A 23521-nucleotide genomic window follows, 5' to 3' on the forward strand; every position below is an offset into this window, starting at 1 on the left:
TTCTTCAAATGGAGAAAACATTGTTGGTGTTTTCATGTATGTCTTTCCATACATACATGTACACATACATGTGTTTAATACTCTTATTTTTAGTAAACTGGTATGATATATGCATTGATTTGTAATATGAGAATGTATATTATTGTGAATTTCCCATTGAGTAGACTATTATACAGTATAATTTTTTCATAGTCCATTATAAAACTGTTCTTAAATTTGCTTAACCAGTTCCCTGCCATTGAACATTTAGTTTATTCTAAAAATTGTTGCTTTTCTCTATTATGGAAAGTGATCTGTTTGTATTTCTCTCATCATTCCCTTAGTAAAAATATTTAAAGGTGGAATTGTGAAGTAAATATTTACACACTTGTAAAGTTATTTGTATATATCTCATTTTCTTCTAGAAAGCTTGTACCAGTTTATATTCTTAAGACAGAGCATGAGAGTTTCCATTTCTCCATACCCTCTGGACGTTCTTTACTTTTTGGGTAATTTTTACCCATCTGATAAACTGTAGTGGTCACTTTTTATTTGTTTAATATGAAAATAGCTACACTAGGTTTCTCTTGATTGGTATTTGAATGATATAATGACATACCTTCTAAACTTTTACTTTAAACCTTTCTGGATCCTTCTATTTTAGCTGACTTTAAGGCCAAACACATTCCTCAAAATAAAGAGGGATGTTTATAAAAATAAAAAAATTTAATTTTCTAGGAGGCTATAACAACTCAAAATTTGTATATACCTAATAATATAGCCTCAAAGCATTTGGGGCAAAAACTGATAGAACTAAAAAGAGAAATAGAACACTCCCAATTTCAGTAGCATATTTTAATATACCTCTCTCAGTAATCAATAGAATAAGCAGACAATTTTTGATGTTTGCCAGGATAATCAAATGACTTTTAACTTTGACTTAATAAAGTCATAATTTTATACATTTAAAAAAATACTGAATTTCTGTGTTTACCTGAAGCAGTCCCTACTTGGTCTTGGTTTTCTCTCTTTTCCCTCTATTTTTAAAATATTTTTCTTTCTTCAACTTTTTGTGGTGAAATTTTATTTTATGCAAAGTGATACATGTATGCAGTTTGTCAAATAATATTACAAGTCTTAAAAATTAATAGTCTGTGGTTCATTGTCTCTCATTGTAGTTCCTGACTATAGATAACTTCTTCCAACCCTCTAGGCATTTTCCTTTGATATTTACCTATTTTTTTTAAAGCTCTACTGCTATTTTAAAAATTTCTCCATTTTAGATATTATCTTTTGATTTCCCTCTGTGGCAGATGAGGGTTTAGTAGCTCCGTTATACATCTCCTTCACACACATACTTTTCTTCCCCCATCCTACAAACAGTTATAAGTATTTATTAAATTAGCCTTAGAGTTTCCTTTTACTCTGTTCCTGGGAGTACCCTTCACCTCTCTCCTGTGTAGATCCTCTATTTTTTGGATCTCAAGTTTTCCTCTTTCTAGGTATACTCCCTTGTTTTGGTGGTATAACTCATCCAGCAGCTTCCTAGAAGAGGGTGCTTGCTTGGGAGGTAAATTTTTTGAGACTCTTCAAGTTTCAAAATAATTTATCCTTCATATACTTTATTTATACCTTGCCTGGGCATAGCATTATAGGTTGAAAATCATTCTCCTTCAGTTTTTAAAATTGTGTTTTTGTTATCTTCTAGCTTCCAATAGTAGTACTTTTGGGAAATCAGATGGTGTTCTGATTCTGTCTTTTGCTTGTAACCTGTTTGGTTTTTTTTTTTTTTTTTTTTCTTTCTTTCTGGTAATTTTTAGGGTATTCTCTGTATCCCTAGTGTTTTGAATTTATGTTTTTTGGTTCTGAATGTGTTTTTTTGGTTTACATTTTATTTATTTGATGACTTCTTCATTTTCTCTTTTCTTTTTGAAATGTTTGTTATTCAGATATTTGACATCCTGGACTGAATTTCTGATTTTATTTCTTTGCCAATTTTTAGTTTTCGTCTTTTTGTTCCGCTTTCTAGGAGATTTTCTTAACTACATCTTTCTACATAGAGCTAATATTCAGCCAGTGTACACTAGTGCTATCATATTAGTTGTTATAATGTTAAAATATTTCCATACTGCTTGGAAAATAGTTGCTACTTTGAAAATAGTTGTGTAACCAGCCACTATTCCAGCTGCCCCGGACTCTTCTCCAGCCCTCTCTCCCCATACTTCTCTAAAATCCTATAATTAAAGTTTAATGTCTAATAAAGCAGAGTGCTTCTATGATCCTGCTTAGGCTCTAGGCTGACATGTTCTTAATTGGTGCCTCTGCCTGTCAGCCCACCAAAGTCCTACTTCCCAGACATTGTAATTAGTTTTTCTAAGGGAACTTACAGGGCTGGCCTGTACCCCTTTATCTGGCACTGAGGAATTTCAGGTGAGTACCACCAGAGGACTGCCCTGCCCCAATTGCTCCTATCCTCATATGTGTCCTTAGATGAGCTCACCTTGTTGTTGGGTTATTATACAGTATAATTTTTTCATAGTTCATCATAAAACTGTGCTTTAATTTGCTTAACCAACACCCATATATACTAGCACCCTAGCAGGGCAGTGTCCTTTCATGTGGTTATTATTTTCAACATTACCCTTGTTTCTATTGAATTTTTAATTTCAGTGATTATTTCAGCTATCATCCACCAAAAGTTTTCTTGTAATGAATTTTTTTAAAATAACATCCTGTCCTTTTTTCATGCACAATGTATTAGACGTAAAAGTCAGCCAGGTCATGTAAGCCTTTGTAAGCCAAGTAAGGAGCTCAGACTCTGTCTTGAGGGTAACGTGAAACCCCTCAAAACTTTTAAACAGTTGGATGATATAATCAAATTGTAGTACCATACAAGTTACAGAATTTAGGACTTTGAATAGTTTCTGTATTTACAGTAAGGGAGGAGTTAAGAAAGTAAAAACTAAAGCTAATAAAATAGTTATAAATTGTAGTGTTCTAAAGAAAAACAAGGAACTGGGACAGAGAAAATGGAGAACACACAGACACACATGTATATCTGCATATATCCATATTTATATATATGTATATAATACATAATGCTTATCTGTGTCTGTGTAGTGGTTAGAAAAGGCCTCTCTGGGAGGTGATGTTTAAGCTGAAGCAGCAGGTTGATAATGGAACTAACTGTAAAGAGTAGGGGAAGAGCATTCTAAGGTAAATGAGATTGAGTGTGAAAAGGCCCTTAGGCCATGGAGACCAAGTTTGAGGAACTTAAAGTATAAAATCATGTGACTTCTGTAGTGAGTAAGGCTAGAGTTGAATTTAAAGAGATGGACAAGAGATGGCTGAGTATACTGGGTTCAAATTCTGCAGTTTGCAGTCAGTCCTTGGTAAGGGTTCTGGATTTTGTTTTAGGTAGTGGGAAGCCATTGAAGGGTTTTAAGCAAGGAACTGACGTGATCTTGTGCTTCTCTGTAGAGAGTGCTTTGGAGCACAATAGGCAGGGAAGAGGGGAACCAATTAGACAGTTGTTATAGTCAGTAATCTAGGTAAGACATGGAGTGGTAGAATGGAGAGAGAATTAGAAGAGTTGGCAATATATTTTGGGAGAAGACTCAACAGTACTTGCTAATATATTGCATGCAAAGGGTGTTGGAATAGTTTTGCAATGGATGACTTCAAGATTGTTGGCTTGAAGCTGAGTAGATTGTGGTAAATGAGACTATGGAAGTCCCATGAGGACTAAGTATTAACCTGCCTAGTTCACTGCTTTATCCTTAACACCCATAACATTCCTTGACATCCATAACAACCTGGCCCATAACAGGCACTCAGTAAATATTTGTTGAATGAATGAGTATCAGTGGCTGGGGTCAGAAGATGAGGAGTAAGGAACAAGGAACAGATTTGGTAGGAATAATATTGATCAATAGATCAATATTGAACTGTTAAGTGTTAGATATGTGAAATCACAGTAGTTATACACAGTTAGGAGTCCTGTTCTTTTGTTTTCAGCACCTCCACTTGACTGTTGGCTATTCTGACAGGACATACTACTTTCATACTGATAGGTCCTTGAGTTCTTCTCCTTTATTTCTCTCTTATCTTGATATTCAAAATTTCCTTGTCAACTAAGTCAAAACATTTTTATTCTGTATAAAATTGTGAATGTCATTGAGAAATGTTATGAATGCTGACTTGATTCATAAAATAATCTACAGAGGCTTAGTTATCATGTTGTATACCTTCAGTGTGTAAGAGTATGTCCCCGTAAGGGACAGTATTAAGAACCTGTTTAACTTAGACTTTATATTGTGTTTATAAACCTTTAATCAGCATTCTAAAATAGGAAATTACATTCCAAGTTGTAACTCTGAACACTGAAAACATATTTCTGTACCCTACTTCTGCCCATTCTGGCATTGAGCAGCCTGTTGTATCACTATAGTCATCTCACTGCCAATAGGGTGTCCTGGGGGCCACTTCTAGCAAGGACATCTGAATTTCCAATGATTTGTTGTCTCTCTGTTATATCAGAGCAAGTAATTCTTGATAGGAACATGCTAGGTGTTATGCTATGAGTTAGAATGGTGACTAGATGTATAGCTTCAAACAGACTTTTTTCTTTCTCCTTGTTCATATTCAATAAGAAATCTAGTGTTTCTCATTTAGGGCCTTTCTATATATTGTTTACTCTGAATGAGAAATAAGTTCTATGACTATTTTAAAAAAAATACAACACTTTCATAAAAGGATGTAAAATGGACATATCACTTAAGGTAAAATCTTGGAAATATTTTTATTACTAATTCATGAGATATATTTTTATTTTTAAAATTTAGGATCTTCTTAATAATTTCATCAAGACAACTGAGGGTAATATAATGAAGCAGACCATTTGCAGTTACCTAGATTGTGAGCGATCTTGTGAAGCTGACATTTTAAAGAACACCAATTATAAGGTATTATAATTATCAAATAACTTTAAAAAAGTTTTTAATTGTAAAATTGAAATTAGATAAAAATTGTTACACTATCATGTATCAAAATATTGTTTAAAAAGAGTATAATTACAGTGATAATGCAATTGAGAGGTTGCTTGAATATTTCTGAGAACTTAAGATTCATAGTGATCAAGACTTACTTATAGTCTGTGAATCAATAAAATAATGAATTGGCTTTGCTAAGGTTTTTGTAATATTCAAGTGTCTCTGAAGTTATAATAAATATTTCTGCAATTATACAGTGGAAATTATCTAAAATATTCTCTATAGTTAGAAATGTTATAGGTTGAGAATGTTGGCATTTTACTAAGGAGAAAGGTTGTCACTCCTCAAGAAGTATGTTAATAAGTAAGGGTCATTATTTCTTCTGTGCACCTTAGGCAGGGGTGGAGTACACAACACATAACTAGCCTTGATTTGAAGAAATGTGACAATCAAAGTACTTCAAGCCTGGTTCTCTCTGGATCTGTCAGAATAAGACTGTGGGAAATCACAAGATAGGTTGAGATCTGACCATCAGTGCAAATCTGACACCACTTCTATGAGACAATAGAAATCTGAGTTGAAAGGCATGATGTATAAGCAAATGAGGTAGACGAGGAAGAGAAGAAAGCCAGGATCTATTCATTAGGGTAAGACAGGTATTGGGAAGTGTGGACCTGGTGAAATGCAGTGTTTGGGACAGGATAAGTTCAGTCCTAGTTTAGGTGACATGGTGATATGGTCCTGTGGTTTCCCAGGGAGGCATCAGGGTTCTAGCCAAATGTATACCGTGTAGCAGCAGGAAGTCTTGGCCACAAAATTTAGATTTTTGTCATCCAAGAGATGTACCCATATAAAGGAAGCAGGACTGTAGTTCCCAGGGAGGGAACACAGGGAAGGGCAAGAAATCTATACCTTGGGGTAATGCAGTAGCTCAGGAGCCACTTATCACCAAGACAGCAAATCTTAGGTCTAGTGATTGGTGACAGAGGAGTTTGGGGGAATAATTGTATTGAATTGGGGCCGAAGGAAAAGAGAAATGTAAAACTTGAGATGAAGTGGGAGTAGACAGCATGTTCCTCTACAAAGATCACTCAGTGAGTTTCTGATATTTTGTTATATATAGCATATGAAAAATATTAGTTGTATAAGTTCTTGCCTATTTTTCTGTCTTTAGTGATGAAAAAATGACTTACATAGTTCTTTGATTACCAGTGATCTGTTGATAAATTTTCAGTGCCATGTAAAACTCATCTAGTTACAGAATAATTTAAAAAGTGACTTAAGGTGGTATTTTCTATATCTACATGGATTATCATTTTCATATAAACAGTTTATTTTTATTATTTTCCAGGGATTTTTTCAGTTAATGTGCAGTAAAAGCTGTTGTGTTTATTTCCATAAAATTTGTTGGAAAAAGTTTAAGAATTTAAAATATCCAGGTGAAAATGATCAGGTAATATATTTATTCTTCCTTAAAAACTACTACAGCAATTTCCTCATCTGCACTTAATCCTCTTTTTTCCTCTTCCCCTTTCATCTTTCTGTTTACATCCTTTCTCCTTTTTTTACTCCCTCCATTTTTCTTTCCCTGTTCTCTCTGATACTTTTCTTCTCAATATTTGTTCATCATCACCATTTGTTAAATAGGTCTTTGTAGGAAATACCACTGTTAGTTGCTTTGCTTATTTATTTCTATTAATTTGTTATCCTCCCTTTAGAAGTTTATACACAAGAATAGAAATTGTTGCTTATATTCACATAAAATTCATAGAATCAAAGATAGAAGTGCTTAATAAAAAGGACAACTATACCAATTTTAGGGTAAGTTATATTTTAAGGGTATAGAGCAGTGGTACATTTTATAGTCTTCAAAAACAAATTTATATTATTTATATTTACCTGAAGTCATATAACTAAATTGAATTCTTTGCCACGAAAATCGAAGTAGAAATTCAAAGCCCAGTTCTATATTAATTACTCTTCAGTGAGCTAATGGCCTTAAGTTAGATCTATAACATTTGGTTCTAGAGTGTTTACATTGTGCAAACAACAGAGAAACCCTAAACCAACTGTGGTAGAATAGAGAAAGCATTGTATATGGAGTTGGGAGATCAGAGGTCAAGTCCAGATTGAGCCAACTTGTTTTTTTATACTAGGATGAGACTCATTTTTCTAAGCTGTAAAGTGAGGATAGTAATACCTACTTCATAAGGTTGTTGTGAGGAGTAACAGATAAAACAGATGAACTTGCATTGTACATTGTAAAAATCATTATGTAAGGCACTATTATTCATTTTTTAAGCAGTGTGTAAATACTTTTCAGTTTCTTTGATTGTTAGGGCAGTCAATGTTGCTCAACTTTAGAAAGAGAAGTGAAAAAAAAGACCAAGTAACTTAACCAGAGGAAATATCAGGATCAGAAGATAGGAAAAGGACTCAACATTTTTATACTTTCTTTTTCCCTGGAATCTTTATATCTGATAGAAATTCAGTATTCCTTTTTTGCACTTACTTAGTTAGTATATTTTACTTGAAGTTGCTTTCACTGGGGGTAGCAAGTACATTTTAGATTATAATATAACTACTTAAAGATTTTGCAATAGGAACTATGAGAGAAAAGTGTTAGTATACATTTTAAATAGGAAATCCGTTGATAAAAGAAATGAACTATCTTTAAACAGCTAACTCTCAAATGTTTATTCAGATCTTTTGTTTTACCATCCTGCATCATCTGCTTCTAACTTTATTTAAATATAATCAGATTTGCACCTCACTGGGTTTTTTCTAATTTTATTATTTGTATTTTTTTCTATTGATCATTTATTATTTTTTTCTATTGGTAACTTTAGAGTTTTAGTGGGAAAAAATGTTTGAAAGAAGGATGTACAGGTGACATGGTAAGGATGCTTCAATGTGAGGTACCTGGAATTGTCAAAATTTTGGTGAGTATCTTTTTCTTCTTCTTTTTTTTTTTTTTTTTTTTGCTTTCCTTCACTAGAATGGTATTTTTTACTTCAAACAGATTTGGGAATTGTAATAATAGTATTCTAGCCATGTTCTTTTTGATGATGACTAAGCTCTCTAACCTTTTTTTGCTTTGATTTCTCCAAAACCGTATTTAAGTGGTACTAAAGAATAAGAAAATTTAAAAGTAAAGAGACACACACACAGAAACAGACAAAGCAGGCCATGGCTGTACCAATGAGGAAAGTCTGTTATGAACTAAGGATGATAATCCAGTCTATGCCACCTACAGTTAAAAATAATTTTAGACATTCTGAATGTCTTTTTAGTCTTTTATGTAAATATCAAATATCTCAGAGTATTTGTGTTACACAAAATGCACTTAAATGGTATTAATTTTATTTTTTAATTTATAAATACCTTGTTGAAATTTTGGTTAAGTAAATAGACCAAAATTATAAATCTATAAATCTATCTATATTTATGTTTAGATATGGTCTTTTTCGTATTTCAGACTTGGCATTTAAATCCTATAATGATATAAAGTAGAACTGTTTTTAAAATCAAATCTAATTTGTTGTTTGAGTAAGATTGTTTATAGCTTCTGTTTTGTTTTATATTTACTATAGCTTCATTCTCATTGCCTGTTTTCAAATGTTAAGGCTAAGAAGAAACATTAAAGAAATTTGAAAATTGAACTAATTTAGGGCTATTCTTTTCTATCACTTGCAGTTTGAAGTTGTGAGAAAAGATGAATATATAACCATTGAAAATTTAGGAGCAAGGTAAGCTTGCAAGTAAATATTTTACTTTTTTCTGAGCATGTATGTATTTTTCAGTTGCTTCTTTCTTCTGTTTCTATTACTTGTTAGAGCTCCAGTTAATTTAAAGATACTATTAGTTGTGTGAAAAAATTGTATTTAATTGACATTTGTCTACTCCCACTTTGTAGACATTTAAATTCTAAAACAAGAAAGAAGAAATTATGTGGATACTTTTCCCTTAAGTATGAAAATAATCCTTTCCTGAAAACCAAACACATTTTTCTTAAAGTTTTTTAGATTCTTGTGATATAAAAACTTTATTCCTAGCTTTCAAAACTCATCCAGGCCTCCAAGCTTGTCTGACAATTAGGATTGTCCTGTTTCTTAGATGAGAAAACTGTGTCACAGAGGAATATATAATACAAGCTGGGAATTCATAGAGGTGTATACTGTCGCTGTTGAAATTAGAAATTTCAATATAAAAATTCTCCTAATCCATTGACTCTTTTCTTCTGTTAAAAGTGGAAATGTCTACAATTTTTCAATCTACCAAGGTCATTACATTGATATCCAAGGCATCAGTTTTCCCTATGAGCCAATGAAATCCAAATCTTTATCTTTACTATAGATCTCATTCCTAAAATCTAGATCTATCTCCCTGCATGCTGAATATGTCCACTTTTATTTTTCAAAAATGTCTATAGTTAAGCATGCCTACAACTAGACTCAAAGTATATCTGCCCAACACTGCTCTGTAACTTTTTTTTAGGTCTGAATTCAACTTCTTAAATATTGTAAATGCTTCCTTAACTTCTGCCCCTGCAGTTCCACTAAACTAAAGAAAGTTATTTTTCACTTGGAATTCTGAAATAGCTTCTAAACTTGTCTTTCTGTCCCCAACCTTACATTTTTTTCAGTCTGACTGTTCAACAGTCTGTTGTTATGGAACAGTCTGTTCAGCCATCCAAATTACTTTTCTAAAAGAAAATTGAAATATTTCACTTATCTGCTTGAAAATCTTTCAGAGGCTTCTCATTGCTCTTAATTAAGTTTAGACTCCTTAGCTTAGCTCTTTAGTCATGCTGGTCCCTGCTATACTCACTAGTGTCATCTCTTGTCTTTTCTTAACTGTATTAGCACCAACTGTTCTGAGCTTCTTTTAGTTCTTCAGTGTGCCATCTGTTTAACCTCTGGCACTTGCCTAGGATATTGTATTTTGGCTTTGCCTGTTTACCTTATTTGTGTTGCATTAGGTGTTTCAATCACATATTTCCTCTACTTCTATCAAAACATTTACTGAATTCTGTTGTACTTTCTTGGCTATCTTCTCCATTGGACTATAGCCTGCATGAGGGCAAGAATTTTATCTTGAATATACAAGTAGGTATATTCCCAGTACATAGCATAATGCTTGGCATATAGCTGGTGCCCTATAAATACGTGACAGATGTAGAGATTCTGAACTCCATTATTCTGCAATGAGTATGTTACTTTTGTTTTGACAGGCAATTAACTTCTTTAGATATGAACTGAGAACTTTTTTCCTTGGATGGTGGTTTAAGTCTCAATTCAGATCTTTTTCTTTTACCTGAGCTTCTTCCAGTTCATTCCACACATGTGTGGTTCAGTAGTCCATCAGAGATGTGCCCAGAAAGAATTTGGGGATCTCTTCTCTGACTCTTTCCCTTCTGGGATTCCCCTGCACTCTTCAGCAGCCATGGCTCCATAGCTTCAATTTTCTAGGTCCTTTAGCCAAAGAAATCTTTGTTTTCTACCAGGTTTTACTTAGCCCCAGGCTAAAAGTTCATACTGTCTTCTCCTTTTCTCCTCTGTGCATATACCTCCACAGTGAAGTAGATCTGTCTCTTCCATTCTCTGGTGCATTCAAAGAGTTGCTTTTTGTAATCTGAGTATTATAGTTATTTTTGGGGGGAATACCCCTTGGTAACTAGACCTTATTACCAAAACTGAAAGAGTTACTTCTTGGGGTTTTATGAATGAATGACAAACTGGTTATTTTTTAACATTAAAATGCTTTATTGTTTTCAAAATATGCATAAAGAAAATGTCATAAAATATAAATGCAGAGTTTAAAAAATAATTATGATGCAAACACTCTTGTGGCTCCACCCAAGTCAACAAATAGAATTTTTCCAGCACTCCAGAAGCCCTCACTGTGCCCCTCTCCCTTAAGTCTTCCTCTTCCTAGGTAACGTGTTAAAAGGTATGTAATGGTATCTTACTGAGGTTTTAATTTACATTTGCTTAATTTTCAAAGCTGTTTTTCTATCTTAGATCCTTTGGTGTTCCATGATGAATCTTAGAAATACCTTCTCCAGACTTGTTGCTACGGTTTTGATTGTGTCAAATTTGTAGGTCAATTTGGGGATGATTTACATCTTAGCAATTTTGAGGCCTCCCAGTCATGAAGATGGTATATAGTTAATTTCATTGAATTGGATCTTCTTTGATGTCTCTCAGGAATATTTTGTAGTCTTCCATGTACAATCTTATAAATATTTTATTAGATTATCCATCTTATAGAATTTTTTATGTTTTTGCAAATGATATTTTTTAATTTTCTATTTCTAGTTATTTGTATTATACAGAATTAGTTTGTCTATTGAACTTGTATCCTGTAACTTGGTACTTAATAATTCTAATATCATTTTGTAGATTCTTTGAGGTTTTTCTACAAGTGATTGTATCATCTATACATAAAGACAACTTTATTTCTTTTGCAATCTATATGCTTTTTGTTTATTTTCTTTACTTATTGCACTGGCTAGGTCCTCTAGTACAACGTTGAATACACTGGTGAGAGCAGACATCATTGCCTTTTTCAGATTTTAGAAAGAAGCCCTCACTTTTATACCATTACTATGCTGTTAGCTGTACATTTTTTATGGATACCCTTTTTCAGGTTGAAGAAATGTTTTTTCTCATCCTACATCTCTGAAAATTTTTCTCATGAAAGAATAATGAACTAATGCTTTTCTGTATGCATTGAGATGACTATACGGTATTTTTTTCCTTTTTAATCTGTTAATATGCTGAATGATATTAATTTATTTTCAAATGTTGAATCAACCTTGTTTTCCAGGAATAAATAACAATTGGTCATGATCTATTTATTTTTTCATATTGCTGCTTTTTTTGTTTTTAGTTTTTTTAAGATATAACTAGCATATAACATTGTATAGATTTAGGGTGTAGGGTGTATAACATGATGATCTGATATATGTATGTATTGTGAAATGAGGTTGATTAACATATCCATCACCTCACGTAGTTAACTTTTTTTTTGTGATGAGAACTTTTAAGATCTACTTTCTTAGCAACTTTCAAGTATACAATATAGCACTGTTAACTATAGTCACATACTGTATATTAGATCTGTGATTCGTGTCTTTTGACCTCTTTTTCCATTCCCCAACCCCCATCTCTCCCCCAGCAACCACCAATTTCTCTCTGTTTCTGAGTTAAGGGTATTTTAGCTCCCATGTATAAGTAAGATCATACAGTATTTTTCTTTCTCTGTCTGGCTTATTTTACTTAGCATCATGCCCTTCAGGTTCATTCATGTTACCACAAATGGAAGGATTTCCTTCTTTTTATAGATGAATAGTATTCCATTGTGTGTGTGTGTGTGTGTGTGTGTGTGTGTGTGTCTCTATATATACACACACTACATTTTTAAAAATCCACTCATCCATTAACAGACATATAGGTTGTTTTCCATATCTTGGCTATTATAAATAATGCTGCAATGAACTTGGGGATGTAGATACCTCTTTGGGATAGAGATCTTATTTCCTTTGGATATATGATATATACCCAGAAATTGGATTGCTGGATCAATTCTACTTTTACTTTTTTGAGACACTACCATAGTGTTCCCCCTAGTGACTCTATCAACCAGTAAGAGGTAACATCTCATTGTAGTTTTGTCTTGCATTTTCCTGATGATTGGTGATGTTGAGCACCTTTTCGTATACCTGTTGGTCATTTTATATCTTCTTTGGAAAAATGTCTATTCAGGTCCTTTGCCTATTTTTAGTTGGATTATTTGTTTATTTGCTGTTGAGTTGTGTGGCTTCCTTATATATTTTGGATATTAGCACCTAATCAAATATTTGCAAATACTTTCTTTCATTCTATAGATTGATTTTTCATTTTGTTGATTATTTCTTTCACTGCAGAAGCTTTTTTTTTTTTACTTCATATCATTGCTAATACTTTAGATTGTTAGGGTTGAGCATGTTTTCAATGTAATAGATGGTCGGTAGTGTTATGGTGGTGCTGGAGATAAAGTCAGTTAACAACAACCACCACCATCTCTGTTCTTGTTAAGCTTACATTCTAGTGTTGTCCTTTTTTTTTTTCTTTTAATTTTGTTTTGTGGCAGAATTCATTTCAAAGCCAAACCACAAAATTTTTCACCTATTTCACAGCAGCATGAACTTAGTGTTTAGTCTATTTAATAGATTTTGCTACTTTTCCCCCTCAGTTTTTTTTATAATTACTTGTATTGACACTATGCCAGTTTCTTTCTTTCTCTTTAATCACTAATCATTAAACGAGCTGAGTTTTCTTGGAATAGTTAGTTACTGGTAAGATGATTCTGAAGTGAAGGAGAATCTGGGAGGAGTGCCAGGTTTGCTGGCTTTTTACAATACAAAGATTTATTTTTTTCTGCTACTACACAGCCTTCTTGCAAATAAGCTACCATGTGATTCTTTTTGTATGAAATCTAGCAATATTACTTGCTTGGAATTCCAATGAAAATGGCAATGTAGGGTTGTTATTGTTGGTGGTTTTTATTTGTTCATGTATTTTTCTCCTTTGCTTTTAAATTATTTCCAGGGAGGTGGAGAAGAAAATACTCACTTACTTAGCCATGCTGATACCAGAAATTTTGACTGACTTTGGTATTGACTGTAATTTAATTTTTTTCCAATTGCAGTTATAAAAAGTTGATGTCTCTGAAAATAACTGATACTGATATAAGACCGAAGATGAGTTTAAAATTTAGTAAAAAAGGTATATTTTACTTTTATATGTCTCCTATTGAAAACCTAAAGATTTTGACTTGCTCTGTTAAGTACCATGCTATTAATAACCATGATTTTATTTGTGTTTGTCATTTACTGGGCTTGGGTTTACACTAGCAGGCATCATTTGGTGTAGGCTGGAATTCATAGTCAGAAAGATCAGCAGGTGTATACCTTGCATCATGTAGAGAGGTTTGCTGGGTCTGGTGCGTAGCTTTGACTACACAGTGAGATTGCACTCCAGCTGATGTTCCTGACCAATCCCTCCTCCCTTTTTGCATTCCCTGTTAAAAGAGTAAAATGGAAAGAATGAACATTTTGGGGTCAAGGCCAAGTAGCCTACACTTAGGCACCAGCTCTTCAGGAGTATGCTAGGAAATGCTAGCTGCTCAGCACTGGTACACCTTAAGGGCTCCTGGTCCCGTGGGAGAATAGTCTGGTGGTAGTCCTTCTTGCTAGGGGAATGGATACTCCTGATCTCAGCCAGATTCTTATTTGGAAGCACAGTGAAAACTCCCTGAGTCTTTTGCTTTGTAACCTTGCTTACCTCCACAGTTTTTGTCAAGTATATCAAGCAAGAATATTAATTTAAAAATCTCTTAAAACACAGGATCATGAAGGATAAAATAATGAAGTTGCATTTTATGATGAACACACATGTTTATTTTATATAAAATATACTGTCATATACCAAATTCTTACTACTTTCTAATTCACCTCAGTCTGCTTTCCTCCATTGGAAGTGCTGTTAAACCAGAAAAATACCAGATAGTTCAGTTTCATGCCTATTCCATTTCATTGATGAAATACCTACTTAATCATTAATTTATTTTTTTGTGAGGGTAAGAACAAGAGATTCATTAGATCAGTATGTCTCGAGCTTTAATGTATATTTGGATCATTTGTGATTTTCTTAGAATGTCTGTGCCAATTCAGTATCTCTGGGGTGAGGCCTGAGATTCTGCATTTCTAATAGGCTCCTGTGTGGATGCTGATGCTGCTGGTCAATGGACTACACTTTAAGAAGCAAGACATTAAATTACTTCATGTTTCTTGATAATAGTTCTACATTGTCTAATATGGTAGCCACCAGCCATGTGCGGCTGTTTAAATTTAAACTAATTACAATTAGTGAAAGTTTCAAACTTAGTTCCTTTGTTAGACAAGCAGCAGTTCCAGTGTTCAGTAGCTAGTGGACAGTGACAAGCCAAAACATTTTCATCACAGAAAATTCTATAAGACAATACTGATTAAGGTAAAATATAAGTAAATTTAAGATAAATACTAAGTAAAGTATAATTAAGCACTGGCAATTACCATTCTTGACAGTCTTCAGTTTTCAAAGGCCTAATACTTCTGTGCCATTTGGTGGCCAAACCTCATTTATTTGAACAAAACCCTGAATGGTTGAAAGGCTTCTATAGTGATGAGTCTTTGTGATTACTCTTGTTTGGGAACATACTGTTTTGCTTTGATTTTTTTTAACTGCTAGACAGACAGCAGCATGCTTATTGAGCACTGGCTGTGGCAAAACACTGTATTTACTTCATTCTTTTGAAATAGTGTCTGTCAACAGGAACTTTAGGATGTAATGCAGGAGACCACATAGAAAAAGAGTATTAACGTGGAATCTTTTGACTTCTCAAAATTCATTTTCAGATGAAATGCCTATCTTCAAACTTGATTATAATTATTTCTATCATCTGCTTCATATAATTATTGTTTCTGGTACTGACATTGTTCGGCAAATATTTGATGAGGCTATGCCACCCCCTCTTTTGAGAAAAGAACTTCTTATACACAAGAATGTGCTGGAACCCTACTACAACCATCTTTGGACCAATCACCCTTTGGGTGGAGCATGGCATCTGCTTTATCCCCCAAACAAGGAGCTACCACAATCCAAACAGTTTGACTTATACCTCCTATTAGCTCTCATAAAACATTTGAATGTTTTCCCTGCACCCAAAAAAGGCTGGAATATGGAACCACCATCTTCTGATCTCTCTAAGTCTGCAGACGTCTTGAGGCTATGCAAATACAGGGATATCCTCCTTAGTGAGATTTTGATGAACGGTCTCACTGAGTCACAATTCAATTCAATTTGGAAAAAAGTTTCAGATATTCTTCTGCGCCTTGGGATGAAGCAAGAGGAAATTGACAAAGTGAAGGAGAATCCCATTGAGAATATATCCCTTGATTACCATCAGCTGTCCATCTACCTAGGCATACCAGTACCAGAAATCATCCAGAGGATGTTATCCTGCTATCAACAAGGTACAAAATAATTATTTACTTAAGACAGTAAACTTGCACTGAGTGCTATGTGCCAGACACAATGCTAAAGGCAGGAGATTCAGTGAGCCCACATTCTTGAGAGTAAAGACTCATCAAGAAGCTAATAGAAATTACAGTGCTAGAGATGTTTCCAGAGTACCACAGGAAATCATAGCCTAAGAGAATCCAAAACAGCTTTCTGTAGAATATAATATCTAAGGAGTTATTAAATGATACATAAAAGTTAGCCAAGTGAAGAATTGGAGGATATTTCAGAAGGAAACAAGAACAAAGGTATAGAAACATAAAATATAATACAGGGAACAAAAAAGTTTTGTATAACTGAGGTTAAAGTAGGGGGGACTTCATAGAATACATTCAAGAGGATTTCTTTTGCCATATTGAGGAGTTTATGTTCTCAGAAAGAAACTGTTAAAAGATTTTAAAGTGGAGGCGTTTTATCACTTCTATAAAATTTAAGATGCCTAAGAGCACTGAAACATAGGTACTGTGCGTTTCAAGAATGTCATTTTCAACACCGTGAGTGTGTTTCTCCTTTCTAACTGAACCTTGACTTCTAGTTTAAAAGTTTAGCATCTATCCATTGGCCGTGGGTAATTTAAAAAATCAGATAACATTTATGCAAATGTCTAATGTCAGCAGTGGCCATTCCCAGACATTGTCTATTGTTATGGGAAAGATTTCAGACTTCCTCCTCATATTCCAGGATAGCTTCTCAGCTGTCATTGTGGAAAATGGAGTTGAAGGCATGTACGCTGAAACTCTTGCTGTGCTATTCTAGGTGACTTTTCCTGGTCCCAGTTATTAGTCATACTACTTGGTGAGCAACTGTTGATCACACTGATGCTATTTAAATGTACAGCTTTCTAGGTTTCCAGTGATGGTTGAGCTGGTCCACATTTTTTTCAGAGACAGTTGCTAGGCCCCAATCTCAGTCCTTTTGCTAACTAAGGCTCTGGGATACCATTGTATTTTCCTGCTTATCCTTTAAGAGCTTTCTGTGAACATAAAAGAAGAGGATGCTGAGTTTGATGATAAAAGAAAGTCAGGCAAAAATCCTTGACTAATAAATTGACATAAATTAGAGGCTTTTTAAAACATTTATTAAGATTTTGAATAACAAAAACTCATGAGAATAAAGGGAATATTTGGGAAAGTGCTTTGAGCAATAAATTCAAGGCATTTCAAGCAGTTTTCACTCTGGGGAGTCTAAAGAGCTTATTGGTCAAGTCCCTTTAATAGAAGCTTTCCTAGTATCTCATCTCTTTCCTAGTAGTTATTAAGTTGCAATTTTCATTTGTGTATCTGATTATTTGACTAATATCCATTGTCCCCACTAAATCTCTATGAGGTTGTCTTTTTTTCTTCACTATTCAAACTCTAGACCGTAACAGAGCCAGATACATCATAGATGCTTAATAAATATTAATAGTCAAGGAGAGGGAATGCTGATCAGGATTTTGCTAAAACTTTCAATGGAGGTTTGCTTCATAATTGACTATTATTACTTCATGACCTTAGACTGTAAATTGTAAAAATTTGCTGCTTGGTTTAAAGTGATGCTGTTCTAGGCATTATCTATTATGAACTACCTTTTTAAAAAAAAAAACTTTTCTTTCTCTAATCATGGGTTTATAACCTTTATATTATAATCTAAAGATTATCACCTTGTGGGTGATGCTGGTTATTTACAGTTAGTTATAATATTTATTGGTACAGTGTAAAAATCTTCTGGTTTTTCTTAGTCTCAGTCTGATATTTGTCGATTGCATTTGCAATTGTACATCTAATTTTTTTCTTTATGTATCATAGGAATTGCTCTACAGTCAATAACAGGCAGTCAACGTAAGTATCTTTAAAAACCAAATGCCTAAGTGACCTTTCAACCCAGGATAGCTAAGGGACACCTATAAAATTTTACTTGGTCAGATAAACTGTATGATAAACTGTAACTGTTTGTTATAGGCTTGGAAAAATATACTGTCAAATTACTCCTGGTCAGCTGAATCTAGTATGAGCCTTTTTACTCTGCCTTCGTCTTAGTGCATGTGCCCAGGGTTTACCCTAGCAAAGTATTTTAACTTTTGACACATAGAACACTTCAACAGGCAAAAATGCTGACCTGCTTGCTCTTACCTGTTCATATATGCTACTGTTTAACTTACATAGCTTTTATCTGGTTAACTGTCCATTGTTAGGCTATATCCTTTTTTTGCTGGGTGGCAAGTTGCTAATGTCCTTTTGTGTACTTTTTTTTTTTTTTTTTAATGTAATTCAAATTCTGCAGTTAAAATTTTACTTAACACCATGAGTTTTGTTTGGGGTAAAATATACTTAAGAAGAACACAATGTGGGTTTTTTGGACCATCAGTGGCCAGTCAAATGAAGTCCACATGTTTAGAGATTGAATCTCTGGAGCAGTATCAAGAAGTCACATAAGAGGGGGCTGATACCCTTTAACAACCTTTGGTTATGAAAAAGATGAAAAAAGGAAAAAAAATAGATCTAGATTTTCCTTCTCTTCTTTACATTACAGATTTATGCCCTAAAATAGTACTTGTTACAATATTATTAGGGTCAATGTCAGGATACTAAAAAACGTAGTATTTGGAATTGATTTAAGATTCTAGATATCTAATATCTAGAGTCTGCTTAAGATAACAGTAAAGTATCTTAGCATTTGAGTTTATGCTGGTTGGTTTTTAGGCTAGTATATGTACATATTATTTGGTCATTGATAAATGGGCATTTCATTTTCATTTAGTATTTGAACAGAGTAAGATGTCTTCTATTTCCATTTCTGGGATGGTGTTTTTGTGGAGTAAGTATATTTATAATAGTGATAAAAGGCTAAAATTGTGTGCATCCAGACTGAGAGTTTTGTTTTTAATGTTTAGGTATTGAAATAGAAGAGTTACAAAATGAGGAAGAAGAACTAAGTCCACCTCTCATGGAGTATAATATAAATGTGAAATCAAACTCTGAAATACACTTAGCAGAAATGAATAAAGATGCGGCATCAATACCCAGTGAATCTTCAACAGAATCTATTAAAGATCTCCAGGAAGTATAAGCTCTCATTAATATTTGAATTAGAAGAACTTAATTAGGGCCTTTAGTTTGTTGCATGTGCTGTCCTTAAAGTATCTCAGACAATCTTAGTTTATATTTATCATAGTGTTAACACAAAGCTTGAATTGGAATGTTTCTTTCCTCAGTACTTTCTTCCATAATCTTTCCTGTGTTAACCATATATTTTGCCAGCATTTATTGAACACTTACTATGTGCCAGGCACTAGGCTAGATTTCTGAACATATTTCTTAATCCAGTAGTGGTGAGAGTGGATGTGGGAGGTTAACAGAAAGCAGAAGAAAGTGTAGTGGGGAATAGAAGGAGAGAGAGAAAGGAAGAAAAACAGGAGTATTTCAATGCTATTTACACAGAGGTAGAATTAAAATCATGTGGAATATACTTCTTTATAGACAAGTGGTAACAGTTATTATGTAGTCTCTAAATTCTTTTTAGGTTTAGCTTTTCATCTTATGGACCTGAATATGTTGTTTTTAAAAATGCCTTCCTCCTTTGTTAGTCTTGCATTGCATGTGTGCAAGTGAGGATCTCTGAGCTCTTTTCCGTAGCCTACTCATTGACGTTATGTCTTGTTCCTTTATATATCAGTGATTTCTCAAGCAGAAGATTGAGATAACATAAAAACTAAAATGAAAATAATTTTCCATAGAATCTAGAAAGAAAATGATCTGTATTAGAAGATAAAAGATCTCAGTAATTAAAGGAAATATATTTTGCAGAATAACCCATTGTGTGTTTTGAACTGCATATTAAATAAGTTATTTATTTCTTATCTGTTAGGTTAAGAGTAAACCAAAGAAAAAGAAAAAGACCAAGAATAAAAAGGTAAGAGGCTGTATTAGTATAATAACAGAGGACTGTCTGATTATGGACACTTAGGTTTAGTATATAGATTTACTGATAGAAGTTAAAATTAGTCCAAGTAGACGTGTAGCACAAATAAATGTTCATAGCTCATTGAATATATCATTATAGAGAAATCTATGTATGTTAGATCCTAAATGATTTAAACTTGTAGCGTGCATTACTCCGCTAAATCATAATTTGTACATTTAAATATACAAATAAAGAAACTGAATTAGTCATTTGGAAATTTTATTGATTTCTGTGTACCACTCTCATTTTTAGTGTCTACTCGGTGTTTTAAAAACAGCTTTTTGTCATATTTCAACAGATAAGTTCAGAAGTGCTTTCCAAAATCTAAGAAATCTTGATTTTTCTCCCTTGTGTCAAAGACTCTGCCATCAGTGCAGTAATGTACAAAAATGGTAGAAATCCAAGAATCTTCTTTTAGGCCTCTTCCTGTTGTTTGAGAGTTGCAAAAAGAACAAGTTACTATCTGTAGCACAGTTTTAGCAAGAACTCTCTTAATAGCTTGGAAAATTACAAGAGAAAATCAGGAGTATTTTTGTATTGACTTAATTTTTTAATTAAGACTAGTATTTTAGAGCAATTTTTTTTGATTCAGAGTAAAATTGAGGGGAATGTACAGAGACTTCCCATACACTGTCTGCCCCCAAACATGCGTAGCCTCTTCAATCAGTATCCCCCAACAGTGTTACACTTGTTACAACTGATGGAATTACATTGACATACCAGAATTACCCAAAGTCCATACTTTGTATTTTGATCAGTCTTGTTGTATATTCCTATGGATTTGGACTCAAGAGTATTTTTTTATTAAGCATATAGCTTACCACTATGCTATGCAAACTTTACTGTGAAAAAATGTTTTTTTCTGTCTTGAAATATATATTTAAAATCTAGATATACTTTGTAGGCTGTATTATAAAACTGAGTGAGAATATTTAGCCAACTGTGGTCTGGTAAGTGCATGTTATTAGTCATTTGGAAGCATACACAAACTTTAATCATAAATGAAATTTTAGACAATGAAAGTAAATTTACAAAATGCTTATTGAGGCCAAGAACAAAATAAAGATTATTTATACTCTAATCTGAGCATAAAATATCAATATTATATTTACATATTATCAAAAGTTATCTTGAAAATTATATTTTTTAAATTTTGTTTTTCAAAACATGAATATGATTTTTTCTTACTTTTAAATAGTCTTATCTAATAAAACACAGCCTGATTCATTAGTTTAGCTGATGTTTTTTATTTTTGACAAAACATTAGTAAGTCCCAGGTCTAATACATAACGCTGACCAAGTAAATCTACAACTTTCAGATCACAAATCTATGCTCCAAGGGTATATGTCTCTTCCATATTTCCAAAAGATTAAAATATGGTAGTACTCAGATTCTCAATTTTAGCTAAATGGAAAGCCCCTCTGTGTCACATTAAACAGGGAATAAACACAAGTGGAAATAAATGTAAACACCACTTAAAATGTATATACAAGTAATATTAAAAAATTCTTATTAAAGCCAGTAAACTATTTTTAGGTTTTGTTTTTAGTGTTGTTTTTTCCCTTTTTCAGTTCTATTAGGTAGGATTATTCCAGTTTGACTGCACATACACATTATATTGCATGTAAATATATATATATACGGTATACTGCATTTTTTTTTAGTTTACGTATATGTACTGATTATTGTTTCTAAGAACAGATTAGAGCTTTAGATTTTTAAGCTTACATAGTTATCAAAGGAATAAAGCCAACTACAAAATAAGAATCAACAAAATGCAGTAATCTAATCATAAAGGACAGTCAAATGTGCTTATACATATTCAAGAAATCAATCATCTTTGTTGTAAGTAATAAGTAGTTCATTTGTGTCATTATTATTATTGTTATTTTTTAGATTCCTCATATAAATGATGTCATATGGTATTTTCCTTTCTCTTTCTGGCCCACTTCGCTTAGAATGACAATCTTCAGGTCCATCCATATTGCTGCAAATGGAATTATTTTATTCTGTTATATGGCTGAGTAGTGTTCCATTGTATATATGTACCACATCTTCTATTATCCAGTCATCTTTTGATGGACATTTGGGTTGTTTCCATGTCTTGGCTATTGTAAATAGTGCTGATATGAACTTTGGGGTGCATGTGTTACTTTGAATTTCATTTTTCTCTGGATATAGGCCCAGGAGTGGGACTGCTGGATCACATGGTGTAAGTCTATTTTCAGTTTTTTAAGGAACCTCCATACTGTCCTCCACAGTGGCTGCACCAATCTACATTCCCACCAACAGTGTAGGAGGGTTCCCTTTTCTCCACACCCTCTCCAGCATCTATCATCTGTAGACTTTTCAATGATGGCCATTCGGGCTGGTGTGAGGTAATATCTCATTGTAGTTTTGGTCTGCATTTCTCTTACAATTAGCAATGCTGAGCATTTTTTCATGTGCCTATTGGCCATTTGTATGTCTTCACTGGAGAATTGCTTGTTTAGGTCTTCTGCCTATTTTTGGATTGTGTTGCTTGTTTCTTTTATATTAAGGTGTGTGAACTGTTTATATATTTTGGAAATTTGTCCTTTGTCAGTCACATCATTTACAAATATTTTCTCCCATTCTGTAGGTTATCTTTTCATTTCGTTGATGGTATCCTTAGCTGTGCAAAAGCTTTTAAGTTTAATTAGATCCCATTTGTTTATTTTTGCTTTTATTTCCATTACTCCAGGAGCTAGTTCAGAAAATATATTGCTGTAATGTATGTCCACGAGTGTTCTGCCCATGTTTTCCTCTAGGAATTTTATAGTATCTCATCTTACATTTAGGTCTTTAGTCCATTTTGAGTTTATTTTTGTACATGGTGTTAGAGAGTGTTCTAATTTCAGTCTTTTACAGGTAGCTGTCTGGTTTTCCCAGCACTACTTATTGAAGAGACTATCTTTTCTCCATTGTATATTCTTGCCTCCTTTGTTGTAGATTAATTGACCATATATGCGTGGGTTTATTTCTGGACTTTCTATCCTGTTCCATTGATCTACATGTCTGTTTTTGTGCCAGTACCATACTATTTTGATTACCACAGCGTTGTAGTATAGTCTGAAGTCAAGGAGCATGATTCCCCCAGCTCCATTCTTCTTTTTCAAGATTGTTTTGGCTATTCACGGTCTCCTGTGTTTCCATACAAATTTTAACATTTTTTTGTTCCAGCTCTGTGAAGAATGTTGTTGGTAACTTGATAGGGACTGCATTGAATCTGTAAATTGCCTTGGGCAGTATGGCCATTTTAACAGTATTGATTCTTCCAATCCAAGAACATGGTATATCTTTCCATTAGTTTATGTAGTCTTCAATTTCCTTCATCAGTGTCTTACAGTTTTTGGCATACAGGTCTTTTGCCTCCTTAGGTATGTTTATTCCTAGGTGTTTTGTTCTTTTTGGCACAATGGTAAATTGTATCGTTTCCTTAATTTCCCTTTCTGCTATTTCATTGTTAGTGTATAGAAATGCAA

General features: G+C 33.4%; 1 protein-coding gene across 7 annotated transcripts in view; it reads left to right on the forward strand.

Moving 5' to 3' along the window:
• The window catches only part of DZIP3 (DAZ interacting zinc finger protein 3), a 104426-nt gene that overhangs the window by 41016 nt on the left and 39889 nt on the right, over positions 1–23521 (forward strand). For 6 of the 7 annotated variants that reach the window (XM_032478625.1, XM_032478649.1, XM_032478657.1 and 3 more), the window contains 9 exons: positions 4824–4943; positions 6322–6423; positions 7820–7912; positions 8667–8719; positions 13665–13741; positions 15412–16029; positions 17863–17895; positions 18948–19117; positions 19922–19966. In XM_032478625.1, the coding sequence (XP_032334516.1) occupies positions 4824–4943; positions 6322–6423; positions 7820–7912; positions 8667–8719; positions 13665–13741; positions 15412–16029; positions 17863–17895; positions 18948–19117; positions 19922–19966 (1311 nt within the window). The remainder of the gene's footprint in view (positions 1–4823; positions 4944–6321; positions 6424–7819; positions 7913–8666; positions 8720–13664; positions 13742–15411; positions 16030–17862; positions 17896–18947; positions 19118–19921; positions 19967–23521) is intronic. The other variant, XM_032478667.1, reaches the window with a different exon arrangement.

This window comes from Camelus ferus, chromosome 1 (assembly GCF_009834535.1).
Source record: "Camelus ferus isolate YT-003-E chromosome 1, BCGSAC_Cfer_1.0, whole genome shotgun sequence".
In the NCBI taxonomy this organism is placed as follows: domain Eukaryota; kingdom Metazoa; phylum Chordata; class Mammalia; order Artiodactyla; family Camelidae; genus Camelus; species Camelus ferus.